General features: G+C 45.6%; 1 protein-coding gene across 1 annotated transcript in view; it reads right to left on the bottom strand.

The window, feature by feature from the left end:
• Positions 1 to 3,859: 3,859 nt before the first annotated feature.
• The window catches only part of LOC112550131, a 72,356-nt gene continuing 60,009 nt past the window's right edge, over positions 3,860 to 16,206 (bottom strand). The window contains exons 4-7 of the mRNA XM_025202949.1: positions 11,711 to 11,854; positions 9,639 to 9,772; positions 6,861 to 7,031; positions 3,860 to 3,871 (exon numbers count right to left, since the gene is read on the bottom strand). Coding sequence (XP_025058734.1) covers positions 3,860 to 3,871; positions 6,861 to 7,031; positions 9,639 to 9,772; positions 11,711 to 11,854 — 461 coding nt within the window. The remainder of the gene's footprint in view (positions 3,872 to 6,860; positions 7,032 to 9,638; positions 9,773 to 11,710; positions 11,855 to 16,206) is intronic.

Below are 16,206 nucleotides of genomic sequence, written 5' to 3'. Positions count from 1 at the left end.
TGAGCAGGATTGAAAGTCATGCCCTCCAAAGCTGTGAGACTGAAGTGGGTGAGCAAGTTATACCAATCAGAGCCTTGCAGTCTCAAGGGGTTTATTGGAAACTTCAGAATGTCTGGATCTTCATGTAGAAAGTGGATGGACATCTGAAAAGCTGGGCATGCATACAGTCTGCTTATTGTTTTTAAGATCTTTTTTTTCTGTGAAGTGCTAAATAAAATACTTTGCTTTAACATGGCTGTTTGGTCATTGGCTCCCAGAGGGAAATGAACTGCCACCACTGACCCCAGGTCAGTATTTCTGGGGATATTATGATTAGTACCAGGGAACTGTAGACCCAGACCTGGTCTGAGAGTGGGACAATCATTTGATTTCAGCCCACTGCTAGAAATAAACCCTGTTAAGCCCCCTCCTGATATGGAGAGGCTGAGCAGTGCTGAGGCATACCCTCAAGGCCACTCCTAGCTGTTCAGGCTGGCTCCTAAGCCATTTTCTCCACCTGTCTTGCAGGCCTGGGAGCACATGGAGCACACCTAAGCTTGTTTAGGGAGCAATAGAGGGTTACTTTTAGAGACAGTTAGTCAGCCATGTCAGTCTGAAGTCAGGCAGAAGGCAGGGTAGATCTGCACCCATAGACTGACTAAATCAGAAAGATATATAACATAGGTTTTGTGGCAGAAGGCCACCTTTGTTTCTCCCCCGAACTTCTGCTCTGTGACAATTTGGTTAAGATGGGCCCTGCAAAAGGTACACACCTTACCCTATCTCTTTAGGTAACCTGACCTGGATACATTCCTGAGGGAGGGGGGAAACCTGCTCCCTCTGCCTGTGTGACTGGTATCACATACCTGGGTGAGGGGCTTGTTCCCTGAGGAGCTAGGAACTGCCAGTCTGCCCAGCAACTAGTGATGCATTTCAAATTGGTTGGCTGGCAGCCAACAGGTGCTGGCCTCCATTGGACCAGGTAAATGAGGTCATAAGGGCTATATAAGAAGGACTGCCCAGGAGGAAGGGGCAGCAGCCATGAGGAAGACTCAGAGAGAAAGAAGAGCTGTACCATCTGAAACTTGCTCTCTCTCTCTCTCTCTCAAAACTCATGATCAAGGAACTGCCTGCCTCCAGAGGGAATCTCCACCTGCCTCTGGATGATACTTGTGAGTCAGCTACCTGAGATCTAACTAGATATATAGCTTGCAGTAACTCAGATGCATGATCAAAGGCTACCCAGCCATGCCAGTTGGCTCTATGGGATTTCTCTGATATTGCTCTACCCTGCACCCTATTCCAACTCTACCCCTTGTAACCAATAAAGTTCTCCTTTGTACCTAGCATGGGAGACTTATTGGGAGTGGGTCTAGATTATGCCTTGGGGTCCCTTTGGTTCAACTGACTAAGGGAGACCACTATTTGTGCTTCCAACTGAGGGAAGCATCCCAAGTTCTTGAATTGAATCAAATACCCTTGAGGGCTACTAGGCCTGTGTTTCCCAGGGTGCACAGAGTCAGAATCAAGCCCATCCCTGGGTGGTGGCAGTGTTACCCCCAGGCTAGCAGGTGTGCTCCAGGAAGGGGGTCGGCCAGACGTGAGGTGCCCCCAGGGAGGCACTCGGAGCCTGGAAGGTGGTCAGGTGCAATGAAGTGGGTGGCTCAATGCAGGAGTGCCCCCTACTGGCCTGCTACAGGTTTTATCAGCTCAAGATCATGTCTTCAGATACTGTGAAAGGACAAGCACAGAGCAATTTATAAAATGGAGAGAGTGATTTGAATATAAAAGGTAGGAAGGGAGAGGCAAGAAGGGGAGAAGTAGTGCAAACAAGCAAGTAATAAGCCTATGGGAACAGAAGGGTCACAAAAGGTAATCTAGGTAATGGGATAAGAATCCGTAGTCCCTGTTTAGCCCATACTTAACACAATCTAGTCTGTTGGTGATTTCTTGTTCTGCAGTTTCCTATTCAAGGTGGTTCAAATTCCCATCCCTCCCTCCCTTTCTGCCTTTTGTATTCAAATCACTCCCTCCATTTTATACAGTGCTCTGTGCATGTCCCTTCACAGCATCCTTTGTTTTAAGGTCAGCATCTGATGAAGTGAACAATGCAGGAGACTTGACTATACAATTTTGTGGTAATGGGGGACTGCTTTCTTGCTTTCCTCCTGGCTTGCTCCGTGGCATTTTGGTGAAGAGCAAGCAAGACTAGTGGGAATCTGAACCCCAGCATTCCTGGGCTTGCATGTAGGACGTTGACCACAGATTTTGGGAGTATCTGAAGCTCCAGACTGATAAGTCTGGGAAGGAGGATACTTGCCCAGTGGTAGAGCCACATGGACTTGAATGACTGAGTTCTACTGTCAAAAGTTGGAACTTGACTACTGGGTTTTGCCTGATAGAATTTGGAGCTGATTTGGCCTTTGAAATAAAAAAGAGGAAAATTGGGCTCACAAAAGCTTATGCTATATATCTCTCTCTGAATTAGTTAGTCTATAAGCTGCAAATTTACCTGACTTCTTACACTCAGGCTAGGGACAGATATTCAAAAAGCCTGAACCTGAATTGATTCAATCTTTGCAGGTTAGTTTAACCTGGCTAGGCTGAACCAGTTCATAAATGCACAGACATTCCTTCTGGACTGAAGAAATGCAGACGCATGCCTGCAGTGGTTCAGGCTAGAAGCTGGGGGGTGCTACAGCCGCCCTCCCTTCCCTTCTGCAGTGCTGAGCTGAGGGGGTGGGGCATGGCCAAGCTCCAGCAGGACCTCTGATTAGAGAGGGGTCCTCTCCCCCCTAACTCACTGCTCCTGACCAGGCAGGGAGCCAGCAGGGAGTTACACAGGGAGTAACACAGCATTTAGCACTCCATTAAAATAAAACAAAAGCCTCTCTCATCAGTTCAAGCTCTTCTTAAACAACTTTTTCCAAGGAAGGAATGGAGGGACATTACCAGCTACCTGTTGATTAGCTCCAAAAAGACCTAAGTGGCCACTGTCCTCTCTGCTGTTGTCCTGCCTGCCTTACACAGACCCCTCTCAGCATTAGCTAGCATACCACATATTGGCTACATCCATGCTGTGGGAGAGGGGAGGGGAAAAATCCTTGCTTGAGCAGGGAGTGGGGTGAGGGAGCAGAAGGAAGCCAGACAGATGCCACTGTGCCTGCAGTCTCTGCTGGAGCTCCAGCCAGGGAGCAGAGGGGTGGGGCCAGCCCTGCTCTAAAGCAGAACCCCACCCAGGGATGCAAAGCATCTGGGATGTTGGGGGACTCTGATTTAAATTAAACCAGGAAGGGGTCTGGGACAGACATTGCATAAACCAGTTTGACCCAAATCAGTTAAGTCGGATACTACATTCACCCAAGTTTATCTCAAATCAGTTTCAGCCATTTTCAAACTGGTTCATGTGCACTGAACATCTGTTCTGTTACAGGTTTAAACTAGTTTCTGATCACTTAAACCGGCTTATGTATAATGTCTGTTCCTAGCCTCAGACTCCATGACAAGGGAGATGGACTTAGGCTGGTAAATTTAACTCAGCCTGTTCCTTGTCTCCTCCCACTGACTGCACATACCTATCTACCCAGCATTGTCTTATCGCTAACCACATGAGTCAAGATCCATTGAGGCGATGCAGGAGAATAAGGAAGAAAGGGGAAGAAGGGGTATTATTTCTCTTCTCAAACTTCTAGATGAGTTTACAGTTTAACAAAAAATCTGACTCTTCAATAAGCCTTGAATTATTTAAAAAAAGTGAAATGTGGTCTGAAAGAAAATGAAGCAGAGTTTTTAGTGAGGGACAATGTACACTGTTGCCTACAGGGTCCCAAATCAGAAGTAGATTTACTGTTGCTTCAGGTGCATTTTTCCAGCTTAGGGTTCACTTTTCAAACTATAAAGAACCAAAGTGCACTGTGAAAATCAAATGGGGCATATATTGCCATTGGTAAAACTGACTCTTTCAGTGTATGAATAGAAACGAATGCATAACACTACTTTGCTTTATTAAATGGAAAACTGACATTTAATGGTTAGGTAGACAGTCAAAAAGCCTGAGGCTGAATCAATTCAGTCTTTGCAGGTTAGTCTAAATGGCACAGATTAAATTGAAGCAGAAGTGAACATACATTTACCTTTGATACAGGAAATGCAGCCACATGCCTGCAGTGACTTACAGCCAAGAGCTGGGGGGCAATAGAGCATGGCCTTCTGACCCTGCATTCACTTTCTCTTCCTGATGTCCCTCTGGTCTCTGGGATTTATAATTCAGAATTACAGCAGCAGGACTCTGCTCATCACTTGCTCTTCCTGCTTCCAGGTGCCCCTGGGATTTGTAGTCCACAGTTGCAGCCAGCATCAAGTTTGAGCAGGGAATAGGGTGTTTAACCCCCCCAAGCCTGGCCCTAAATCCCAGCCAGAATTTGCCTGGGTGGTAGTCCCTAGGGCTGTGCGAAGCTTCGGTCCCTGATTCAATTCAGCGGAGATTTGGCCTGATTCAGTGGCTGAATCTCCAAATCCAAATCAAATCAGAGGACCCTTTAATCTCTCCGAATTGAATTGGAACCCTTCAAATCGATTCACAGAGATTCGGAAAGATTTGGTGATTCGGACATAGACACAGCTTTAAATGTTTTTTCTACATACCTCTAGGTAGCAGGCAGCTTGTCAATGCTGCGATGCTGGGGCACATGGAGCATCCCACAGAAGTATGGGGGGCTCCCTAGCATGCTTGGTAGCAGACCAAGAAGTGAACCAGAAGCACTCCCAGTCTACTTCCAGATCCGCCAGGGAGTGCATTGGGGGGGCTCTCATGTGCCCCCCCAGCCCGATGACTGGTGCCTCCTGGGTGTGGGGTGGGCACCTGGGGTCCTCCCATGGCCGATTGCCAAGGCGGGGGGAGGGGACGGGGCCCTCCCCTTGCACTCCCCGGTGGACCTGGAAGTGGATCGGAAGCATTTCCAATCCAATTCTGGGTTCAATGCTGAGCACATGGGGGTCCCCCCCACACACACTCCTGTGGGATGCTCCATATGCCCCGGCATCACAGCGTTCGCAAGCCATGCTGGTACCTTGAGGTATGTAGAAAAAACATTTAAAGCTGTGTCTGTGTCCAAATCACTGATTCTCTGAATCAGCATTGAATCTTCAGATTCGGATTCAGCCGAATTGAATCGGGGATAGTAATCCAAATCAACAAATCGAATCACTGTCCCTGATTCGAGCCGAATACAAATTGAATAAGGCCTGCTTCGCACACCCATAGTAGTTCCCCGCTGCCCCAAGACTGGGCTGCATCCCCAGCCAGCCTTACCCACCCCCCTCACCCTCTTGTCAGCCAGCCCTCACTGCTCCAGCTAGGGAGCAGAGGGGTGGGGCCAGCCCTGCTCCCTGGAGCAGACAGTACAGCCCAGCCCAGCCCAGGGCTGCAGAGCATGCTGGGATGCTGGGGGACTGTGATTTAACTTGAACCAGGAAGGGATCTGGGACAGAAGTTTCATAAACCAGTTGACCCAAATCAGTTAAGTCTGATACTGCATACAACCAGATTTATCTTAAACCAGTTTCAGCCATTTTGAAACTGGTTTATGTCCACTGAGCTTCTGTTCTGTTATTGGTTTAAACCAGTTTCTGATCACTTAAACCAGTTTATGTGTAACTTCTGTCCTAGCTAATATAAAGACTGTGCTCACTTTTCAAACCCCTCTAAGAGATTTGGATGCCAGGTTCCCATTACAACTAATGGACACTCAAATCCCACGTGCAATTTTGAAAAGCTCAGCCAGCAAATCCAAATGTGGCTGCCTTACAAATGTTTGCTCTTCCAAGGAAAAAGGACCATGAGTTTGAGCAGCTGTTTGAAATTAGCTGATCTGGTTCCTCTCCAGTTTGCACACTATTCACATGATGCCTTCAGAAATTCAAGCTAAATACTTCATTGCAAATGTCTGCATTACCACTCTGTCTCAGTGCTGTCTGTAGGACAGGAAGAGGAGCCTCCTGACACATCTTTCGCCAAATCTGCAACAATGCCAGGATCTGTATGTTAAATGAGATGCAAGGTTTATGGTTCTACCCTTGGTCAGACAGCCATGGTAATGTGAGCGTAGACCCCAGACAGATCTAACAAAGATGTTGCCTCCCACTAATTCTATTCCAATGACTTCAAATCTGCCTCACTGGTTACCTCTGACTCTAGATTCAGATTCATGTATTCTAAGGCCAAGAGAACCAGCTAGTTCAACGTCCTGTATATCCCAGGCCATAGGATTTCCCCAAGTTAATTCCTGTCTGGACTAGAGCGTGGGTTTTGGGAAAATATCCTGTCCTGTTTCAAAAATTGCCAGTGACAGAGAAACCACCACAAACTTTTGTAATTTCTTTCAAGAGTTAATTACCTTCCCTGTTTAAAAATCTGTGTTTTATTTCCAGTCTGAGTTTGTCTGACCTCACCTATCAGATGCTGGTCCTTATTCATAGATTGTAGAGTCAGAAGGGACTGCAATGGATCATTGTGTCTGACACCCTGCCCCTGGCAGGAAAGAGGACCGAGGTCAGATGACCCCAGCCAGGTGACTATCTAACCTCCTCTTGAAGACCTCCAAGCTAGGTGATAGCACCAGCGCTCTTGGAGCCCAGTCCAGATCCTGGCCACCCTTACTGTGAAAAATGTCTTCCTAATATCTAACCTAAATCCACTCTCAACTAGTTTACACCCGTTACTATGTTTCTGTCTGATCCCAGCCTCTGTTACTGACATTCTATATAGCTAGGTTCAGTTGCTGCCCCAAGGAACTTACAATTTCAAATGTCTGGCCCCTGCCCTCTTTTACACCAGATGAAATCCAAATCAGGAAAGAGGGTGATACATTTCCAGTTCTTACCTGGCTCTTTACCTCTGAATGTTCATGCTCCAGGCGGGAACAGTCCTTCTCCAAAAACCCAAGGCTGTTTGCTAAGAGCCTCCAATCTCTTCTTTTTGAAGACATCTCTGTTGCAACCTGCAAGAGCTGCCTGTCACACAGGTGTGATCTGTCTTTGAAATGCACAGCTGTCTAGGAAAACAAAATGAGAAAGAGGCTTTTCTTTAGTTGGCATCCTTAGATGTCATAAGGATGGCCAACACTTAAAGGCATTTGAAGACCCCTTCAAAGCTTGTGGCCTTTGGCCATTAATATCAATGAAGTTTGAGCAAGGTCCCTACTCCCTTGGACAATATCACTGCTATAGGCTCAGCAATATGGGCTACTACTCTTCCTTCCCCACTGTCACCCACCAGCAATGATGGGGTGAAATGAAGTTGCACCACTCATTCAGTTCTTATAGTCTAGTAATCACCAAGTATTTGGCAACAACCCCTTGGTTTATGTGCACAGCATCTGGGATTCCAAAGTGGTCTGTGTACTATCCAGGTCAAGGACTGCTTAGTTTAGGAGAGCAGGTGAGATCAAGTATATTTAATCTAATATGGCTACATACTATAACACTGGTGCTCAGTCTATGGCCTGCAAGCCAGATCCAGCCCATGGAGGAGCAATTAATACCGCCACTGCTCCCCTGCTGCTGAATTTCAGGCCTGTGAACCAGTCCTGCACCACTTATCTGGCCCGTGTTGGGCATCGCTGTGCTATAAAATCCCACAAACAAACCTTTTGACACATTAATCACGGGCACAAAGCACCTTGAGTTCAAAAGAGATTCTGAACTATAATAGCATTGATTTTCCAAGAAAGGTGTGTTCTCCTCTCAGGGACCACACACAGGTCACCCAACAAGGCTGCCAAAGAGCATTTGCACATGGAGGAAAAGAGCATTAGCACTAGGTCCATATCTCAAGAAGCAACAGCATTTGGAGGCCACCTGGTGCTTGACACCATATCACACTGAACAGGGAAAGATGATCCTTGCCCCAAAGTTTGCAATCCAAATAGACCAAGGGAAACAGGGAAGATAAGCAACGTGCCCAAAGTCACACAGTGGGTCAGTAATAGAGCTGGGAGTACAATGAAGGTCTCTTGAGTCTTAGACTAGTACACAAACCACTAGCCCACACTGGGCAAGTCTACATGTGCTATGGAGTAAATCAAAAAAATCGGGCACATTGTGCCAGAGTTTATTGTTTCAGGGCACTACATTTACGCATGCACCCAGAACCCCAGCACACTGAGCTGGGTCGAAGCAACCCTGGAAGGCAGAGGGTCTGGGGTGTCAGCCTGCCAGCCTGGGGCTATTCCGACCTGGCTCAACGTGCTGTGGAGGGGCTGGCTGGGGCATGAGGCTGCTCCAGTGCAGGGCTAGCTGTCAGGCGCCGTCATGCCCCAGGCAGTCATGTCAACATCTACACTTGTGCTGCTGTAGAGTAAAACACTCCACAATAGGATAGTACTTTTATTTACAAGTACTACCCTGTTGCAGAGTTGATTAGTTTCCTAATGAGGGCCACACATGTAGATGCAAGACATTTACTGCAGAGCTAATTAGCCTACTCTGCAGTAAACATCTCAAATAGATGCGTCCACTAACTCCTAAAAAGACATAAAGGATGCTATCAGAGAGGAAGACACACATTCTGCTAGAGGAGAACAGACATGCCCTTGAATGAGGTGCATAGGCTCTATACCTAGACAATAACGGAGGATTAATTATTTGGCTATAGAGCAACTGCCACTTTTTATGATCAGGGTAAAATATAAGCTGAAAGCATCAGTGATTGGCCATATACCACAGTTAAGACAAAAAAGATAGGGCTTGGCCCTCTATAGAGAAACACTAGGGCTTGTGAAGGGGAGTGTGGACTCTGGCTTAAAACCAGCAAAGTATCTCATGTTTGGAAGGGGCTAAGTTGCTGAGAGAGCCAGAGGCATAGGTATGTACACATCTAGAAGCCCTGATAGTTGGCTTCTTGATAGTTTCCCAATCTAGATGATTGGGAAAGCAGGGCTGAGGGTAATAGGCTAGGCCACCTGGTGCAGACAGGGGTTAGGAGACCTGGGGTTGTTCCTGCTCACTATGAAGGCCTGTAGCAGAGGCTGTGTCCTTAAACTCTCTGATGCTGTTGGAGAACGTCAGATGAATTCTTGAATGGGAGAATGGAGAAACTCCTGGAGCAGAAGCTGAAATAAAGAAGCAGTGTGGACCAAGAAGCTGGTGCTTCTTTGTTCTTCATATAGATGTTTGTAGCTAAAGCACAACTCCCCTGCTGAAAAGTGACATCACACAGGACTTGTACCAGGGTCTTCAAGTCAGCGTGTCCCTCTGTGGGCATGCAACCTGAGACACAGAAAGAGTCTGACCCAATGAAAGTGTAGAATTCCCTGCCGTCTGAAAATATCATCACTTCAAGGTACCTCAAACCATAGGCGATGCGTAAATGCTGACAGTGAGGCAAGGCACAACTCTGTGCTGCCGCTGCCCCTGCCCTCACTGCTACCAGGCATTGGATCTGGCCAGGCTGCAGCCCCATGCCCTGTGTCCAGATGTCAAGCTGGGTACTTCAGTCATTAGTCACTTCTAAAAATCTGGGCCTGATACAGTTGTTTTCCACAAAGCACTAAATTTTATGTAAAATAAAACTGCATTAAAAAAGAGTTTATTTACCACCATTTCTGCTCTTTCATGTGGGTGTGTTTTCAATAAGGGGTGAAATTTAAAAGCCTACTTACGGAAGGAAAAGAAGATTCTTGCTCCTTAAGATGAGTGATGTTGGAAGGTATGATTGGAAAGTGAAGCACTGACGTCAATGTTTGCTGGGGAAGGGTCTTCACCCAAGCTAAAAACTGATCTTCATCAATATAACCTAATCAGGCATGAACACAATCTATTCAGAACACAGACAATAAAGGTTTTGTACTTCCAAGCTGTATTCCTCCCACTTGTGGTATTTATGTCTTGAGGATAAAAACAGTGTAATCTTCAAGTCATTACTCACTAGTAGTGGCAGCTGAAATGACTTACCAAGTCAAATATGCTATGTTATTGCACAGTGTCTGCATTTCATTTTTCCCTTTAGCCTGGGTAAGAATAGTCTTAAATGGCATAACTAGATAATGGAAAAACTAGGGCAGTTTTTCCCAGTTGCAAAGTTATAAAATCACACTCCTTGAAAATACATCAGCAAGTTTTGATGCAGCTTTGCTTGTTTTATATTTAACTTATAGAAAAATTAAGGTTCTACCTACTTCCCATTAAATGCAGTTTTGGTCTTTGTATGACATTTTCACTTTCAAGGACTGGCTTTCAATAATGTGCCATACCCTACCAGTGTTGTTGTCACAAAATCAGTTACAGCTGCTAAGTGAATAGACTTCTAGAAATAAAACTGATGGCTAAAGGATTCAAACTACATAAACCCTCTTCCCTACTCACAGGTATGTACTCTACCTCTACAATAATGGCCACATGTTAGACCATGCCCTGTTACTTGAATTCTGCCTCTTCAACCTGCTGTCCTGTGTTTGCCCTTACCTATCTTCCATCTCAAACTGCGAGTTGTGAATGTTTGTAATGCTGGAATGCAGGAGGAAGGCAGTGTGATAAATAGGGATGACAGAAGCCTGTACTCTGCAAGGTGAAGAGGGTAGAATTAAGATCTTAATTTGGTATATGGTGGTTCTGGAAAGGCTTAGACCTGTGGGTACAAGAGTCAGTGAGATGTGATATTGGGTGAGTTACATCTGCTCCAAGCCTCTCTGATGCACAGGGACATGGGATCACTCTGAATCTGGCCTAAAAGCCCAGCACCAGAGTCTATTTTGTATATTCTTAGCTCTCCATCTACTAGTCTGTGACTCCTGCTGGTTTGTACAATGTGCAGTCTTCTGCATAGCCCAGAGGGAGGGTTGAGGACAGAAACTATCTTGCCTCCCACTTCTGTACAGGAGCACATTGAGCATAAGAAGAATCAGGGCAATGCTGGGGGTGGGAAGGAGGGGAAAAGAAGCTGCCTTTCAGTATTGCAAGTTCTAAAAGCAAGGCCACCCTTTCAGGTAAAACCTTTGTGTAGAAATAGGCAGCAGAGGAAGCCAAATAGTGTGGTGATTGACACTACCTGAAGAAACTGAGATGGGAGCTACAGGGTTCATTTCTGAATCACGGAGAGGGCAGACATGGAGTCTGAGGCATTAGCAGAATGACTTGAGCTAACAAAACACCTCTGTAATGTAGCTGGAGCTGGAATTAGTGTCTGGCGTGGGGGAGCCCTAGATTCTGCTTCTGCTTCTCTCTCTCTTACCTGCTTCTATGTCTGATACCTGAAGAACTGTATTGTGGACTGTGGGCTAGAGCCCTATGTATATCTCTGCATTGAATCCCTCTGTCATCCTGCCCTGTAGAAACCCTTCCCCTAACCTGTTTACTTTCCCTTTATCTTACCTATCCCCTGCCCATAGTGACTTAAATCCCACTTAATCCCACACTGACTACTGGAGTATTTTTTTAGCACATCAGTTCAATGTAGGCACTGCCCCTCAGGCTGCTAGAAAGGAATAATAAATGAAGTCTGATACCACAAATTTTGCCTGCAAAAAGCTGATTCTCCCTGCTCCTCTTACTATATCAGCTGGTCCAGGTGGTATCCTGCTCTTGCTGCAGGGCTCAGAATGGTAGTACAGTACATCCTTGGAGGGACACTGTTTCTCCTCTCTGAGCATGGCAGCACCTGTAGATCTTCATCAAGTCACTCAGAATATGCCCTATCCAAAGCACAGCACACTCACTGGAACAGCTGCCAAATTACCTCGATTGCTTTTATCCACTTCATTAAGAAAAAGAGTAGCAAGCTCATCAGTGGTCTGTGGGCCTTCCCTGGGGTACAGGTTATGCATCAGACTCCGCAGCTGTTCCTTGCTGATGGTGCCAGAGGTTAAGATCTGATATAGTCCTGAGGAAGAAGGGTAATAAAGCCATCTGTTACATTCTGGTTGTCTCCAAAACTAGTCAGTTCTTGGTCCAGTGCCTTGTAATGTGAGCTTGTCTCTCACTGTTCCTGGTTGTAGAACTGACATGGCATAGATTCAGGTTGATCTCTTTCCAAATGGCAGTGGTGATTGATTGGAAGGCTGAGAAGTGGTCAATGTTGCTCTTATTTTAGCAGGGTGTGTTCTTTGATGTTTAAACGGAGCCACATTCTTCTGCCAAGGCAGCTAAACTGTCCTATGGCTTGGATCAGGGATCAGGGGTGGGCAAAATGTGGCCTGAGGGCCGGATGTGGCCTGCTAGGCCATTTTATCTAGCCCGCAGGGCCCCTAAAAAATTTACAAAATTAATCTTAATCTGCCCTGCCTGTCATGAGGCCCTCGATGGCTTGCCAAAACTCAGTAAGCGGCCCTCTGCCCAAAATAATTGCCCGCCCCTGGCTTGGATGCTATTCAGTGTGCCAGGGTCTCTTGTCTCATCTAAAAAGATGTCATGCCCATGGTCTAGAGGTTTTGTGAAAAACCTCAAGTTGCTTTTCAAAAAAGAAAGTAATATTCACAGTGGAGTTTCTAACTGCATTTTGCTTATCTAACCTACCAACTATTTCTAGGTGCTGGTATGTTCCCCTGACTCATAGTGTTGATGGTAGAGTTATAAGGGGTGATTAAGACCCACCCTTCTCCAAGCTGGGTGCATTTCAGTGATGGCTGAAGTTAAGACTCTGATTATAGAATTCTTGATAGAGAATGCTGTGAGTAAGCCTGGCTGAAAACCTACAATCATGTCACTCAAGTAGGAAAATAACTAAATAAGCTGTAGTGAATAATTACTTGGTATATTATTCATTATCAGATATTGATCATAACAAATTTCTCTCTATATTACAGTAGCAGTTAGTAGCTCCAACTGAGATCAGGACCCCTTTGTGTTAGAACTACATATGCATGCACATGCACATACACATTTAAGTAACAGGGCTCTTACCTGTCAGAGTACACCAGGTGTAAAACATACAATGGAATAATTCTAGCAAAACAGTCTCCCCTTCATATACTTAAATACCAGATTTAAATGTGCAGTGACTCAACACATGGCAATGTTATCTTGGATAAGCATATCCCAAGTACAGAATCAGTGGGGAGAAATGATGTCTTAACAAAATTTAAGATAGTTGTGATTTGGCTTGGTCTCTGGGGATGAGTGAGATGCTTTGAGATCAGTTTAATAATCAAGCCAAATGCAGTATTCTTGGCAGACTACTTGACAGCAGGTGCCATAACCAAAAAGAAAACAAATGAGATAACATGAGATCCAGCAAACAGAGCCCTGGGTAGGTTGGAATTTGGAGGTACTGATTCTATTTTTCATTCTGCAACTAACCTACTAAGTGACCTTGGGCAAGTTATATCACCTCCTTTCTAGTTCAGAAATCAGAAATCAGAACTTCCTTTCAGTTGGTGCAACCTGCACATTTCCAAACCGAGTGCCCACTGGATGGCACTATTGTTACTGCCTAAATCACAATCCCATTCTGAAAATAGGAGCATCATGCCTACTAATTGTAACATCTGCACATATATAGGGCTTGCCTAAGATACTGATTTTAGTTCTGTTATTAAACTGATCTCACACACTATTTGTTTAATTTCCCAGAGATCTTGAGTAATTTGAATGACACCTGTCTTACATTTTATTAAGCCATTTGCTTCTTTCACTGACTCAACTTTTTTGTGCCTGTCTTAGTTAACCCTAATCTATGCATGCAATGCCTGTGCAAAAGAATATGGGGAACAGGCAGGATATCTTAATAGGCTCAAGTAGGTTCTGGGTTTCTCAAGGAGCCAGGAGGCTTGGGTTTCAGCAACTTAATCAATGCATAATGTCGACCAGTTCAGCAGTGGATATGGAATCTCCTAAAAGGCACAATTCAGAAGGCCCAGAGACTTGTTGTCTGTTCAAGATTCACACTACCTGAATTGCAACTAGGTCCAACCACTTCACTTCCTGACCCTAAAGATAAGGCTACTACAGATGAAAACTGGATTTGCAGCCAGATTCACAGCTACTGTAAATCAACACAGGCCATGACTGAATAGCATGATACAGTTCTGTGCACCAAGAGTCCCATGTAGTTCATGCATCAGTCTGCACAGTGCTGTGATACTCAATGCTAGCTCTGCACATGCTAGCTCTAGGATCAGGAGCAGTATTAGCTGTGTTTGTGGGGTGTTCTGCTGCGGCTAACTAGCCCTCCTGAGAAACAGGGTATATTAGTGTGATACGCCACCCAAGCCATTGGTGCTGACTTTTATTTTTACTGGGGTGGACAGGGGGCTAGGGTGGCCACATGATTTGCTTATGCACACATGCATGTGGTGGCCCCTGCCTCCCAGTGTGTGCAGCCCCTTGCTGGCTAGAACTCTACTAGCCTGCAAAAGGACCCCTGCCATTTCCTGCATTTTTCCACAGTGAACAGAAAACCCAGATTTCTGTACGATACCGGGAATACGGGACAAATGCTGTCCCAGAGTCATGTGGCCTGGGATCGGGACTTGATGGTCCCATTTTGGGACTGTCTCATCCGATTTGGGATGGGTGGTCACCCTACCCTCTTCCTGAGGGGGGCAGGGTCCTTGGGTCCCCATATACTTGGTGCCTATGACCCAAGCTAACATGGCCACACTGCTGCTGGTAGCTGAGCTGACTTATTCAGAGCTAGTCTGGGTATCACTGGGTGGTCTACAAATGCACTTTAATGTGCAGTAGCTTCTTCTAACGTGCATTAAAGTGGTGCATAAAAAACTGAGCTAATATGCTAAAATGCAGTAGAATAGGCTACTGCATATTAAGTGTCACCTAAAAAGCGTGTACTTGTGCTACAGCACATTAGCACAGCCTAATGTGCATTTATTTAGTACCTCATATTGGAGGTACTAAATTTAATGAACATTAGGAAAAGCTCACTAATATACATGTAGACTTGCCCACTATGTGGCACTGCATTTGTGTCATTTAGATCTAACGAAAGCTGTCTCCTGCAGTTTTTCTCTGGAAAATCCTCACTGGCTCTATACAGGGTTTTCAGGGCTCCCTGTTCTAATCATTTTGCTTGGGATGTAAAAGGGCTGCTGGGATAAGGATCTTATCTGTACATCTTAATTCTCTCTAGTTGGCATCCTATAGCCACAGCAGTTTCAGACTGTATTATCTTATGGACTGTATAACTACATCAGTTCCTCCCTTTTGTTTTATATCGTACAAAATCATATCAATATACTTAATATGTCTTTTGAGAATGCTTTTACTAGTAATACAAACACATGAAATTTAGAGCTTTGTCATACAATAATTTTGGGTGGGTCCTGGACTGTGTACACATATTACCACTTGAAACTAGTTTTAAGCACTCGTTAAGTGACTCTGTCCTGCTCCCAGGGACACTTTCAGTGCCCTAGCTGGGCAGTGCCTGCCCCTGCCCCACTCCTTCCCTTACCATGGGAGCCTCGATCTACTCCCCACCATGTCCCTTCCCTCCCCCCCACAGATTTACTGGTGGGATATTGTTCTCCAAGCTGCTGGGCTGCATTCGTGGCCCTGTACTTGGAGGCTGCACACATGCATGCAGCATTTATCAGTGACACTATCGGCTACGTGGGCCAAAAAACGCTGATTGCCGATAATGTTAATTTTCCTTTTATTGGTGCTGATCCAATATGGACCAATATATCGGTGCACTTCTAGCCGTCAACATTTGTGTGGCTCACAGAGTAACATGTAACAAGGCCCTTACAGATTTATGTCTTAAAACCTACTTAAGGAAGAATGCCATCCTGATTATGTATTCTCTTCTCTCTTGGAATCAGGGCATGAACAGACAGACATACCCTGGTGTGATTTAGACTTCATATTGTATACTAACGTAAATTACATTTGAATCAGGAATACATAGACTTACAGCTATCAAAGGGAACTGCCCTCATCTGGTAAGCCTATTTGCTTTTAATCTATAGTTTCCCTCAAAAGAATACGGGCAGGCAAAACATAACCCATACTAAATGGGCAGAAGCAATTGGTGACGGACAGGGGGGACAAGGCTGAACTCCTCAACGAGTTCTTTGCCTCAGTGTTCCTAAGCGAGGGGCAGGACAAGTCTCTCACTGGGGTTGTAGAGAGGCAGCAGCAAGGCACCAGACTGCCATGCGTAGACCCTGAGATGGTGCAGAGTCACTTGGAGGAACTGGATGCCTTTAGGTTGGCAGGCCCGGATGAGCTCCATCCAAGGGTACTGAAGGCACTGGCTGACGTCATTGCACAGCC

This window comes from Alligator sinensis, unplaced genomic scaffold (genome assembly GCF_000455745.1).
Source record: "Alligator sinensis unplaced genomic scaffold, ASM45574v1 scaffold560_1, whole genome shotgun sequence".
Lineage (NCBI taxonomy): Eukaryota > Metazoa > Chordata > Crocodylia > Alligatoridae > Alligator > Alligator sinensis.
The sequence above is the reverse complement of the archived record's forward strand: the minus strand, read 5'-3'. Positions and strand labels throughout refer to the sequence as shown.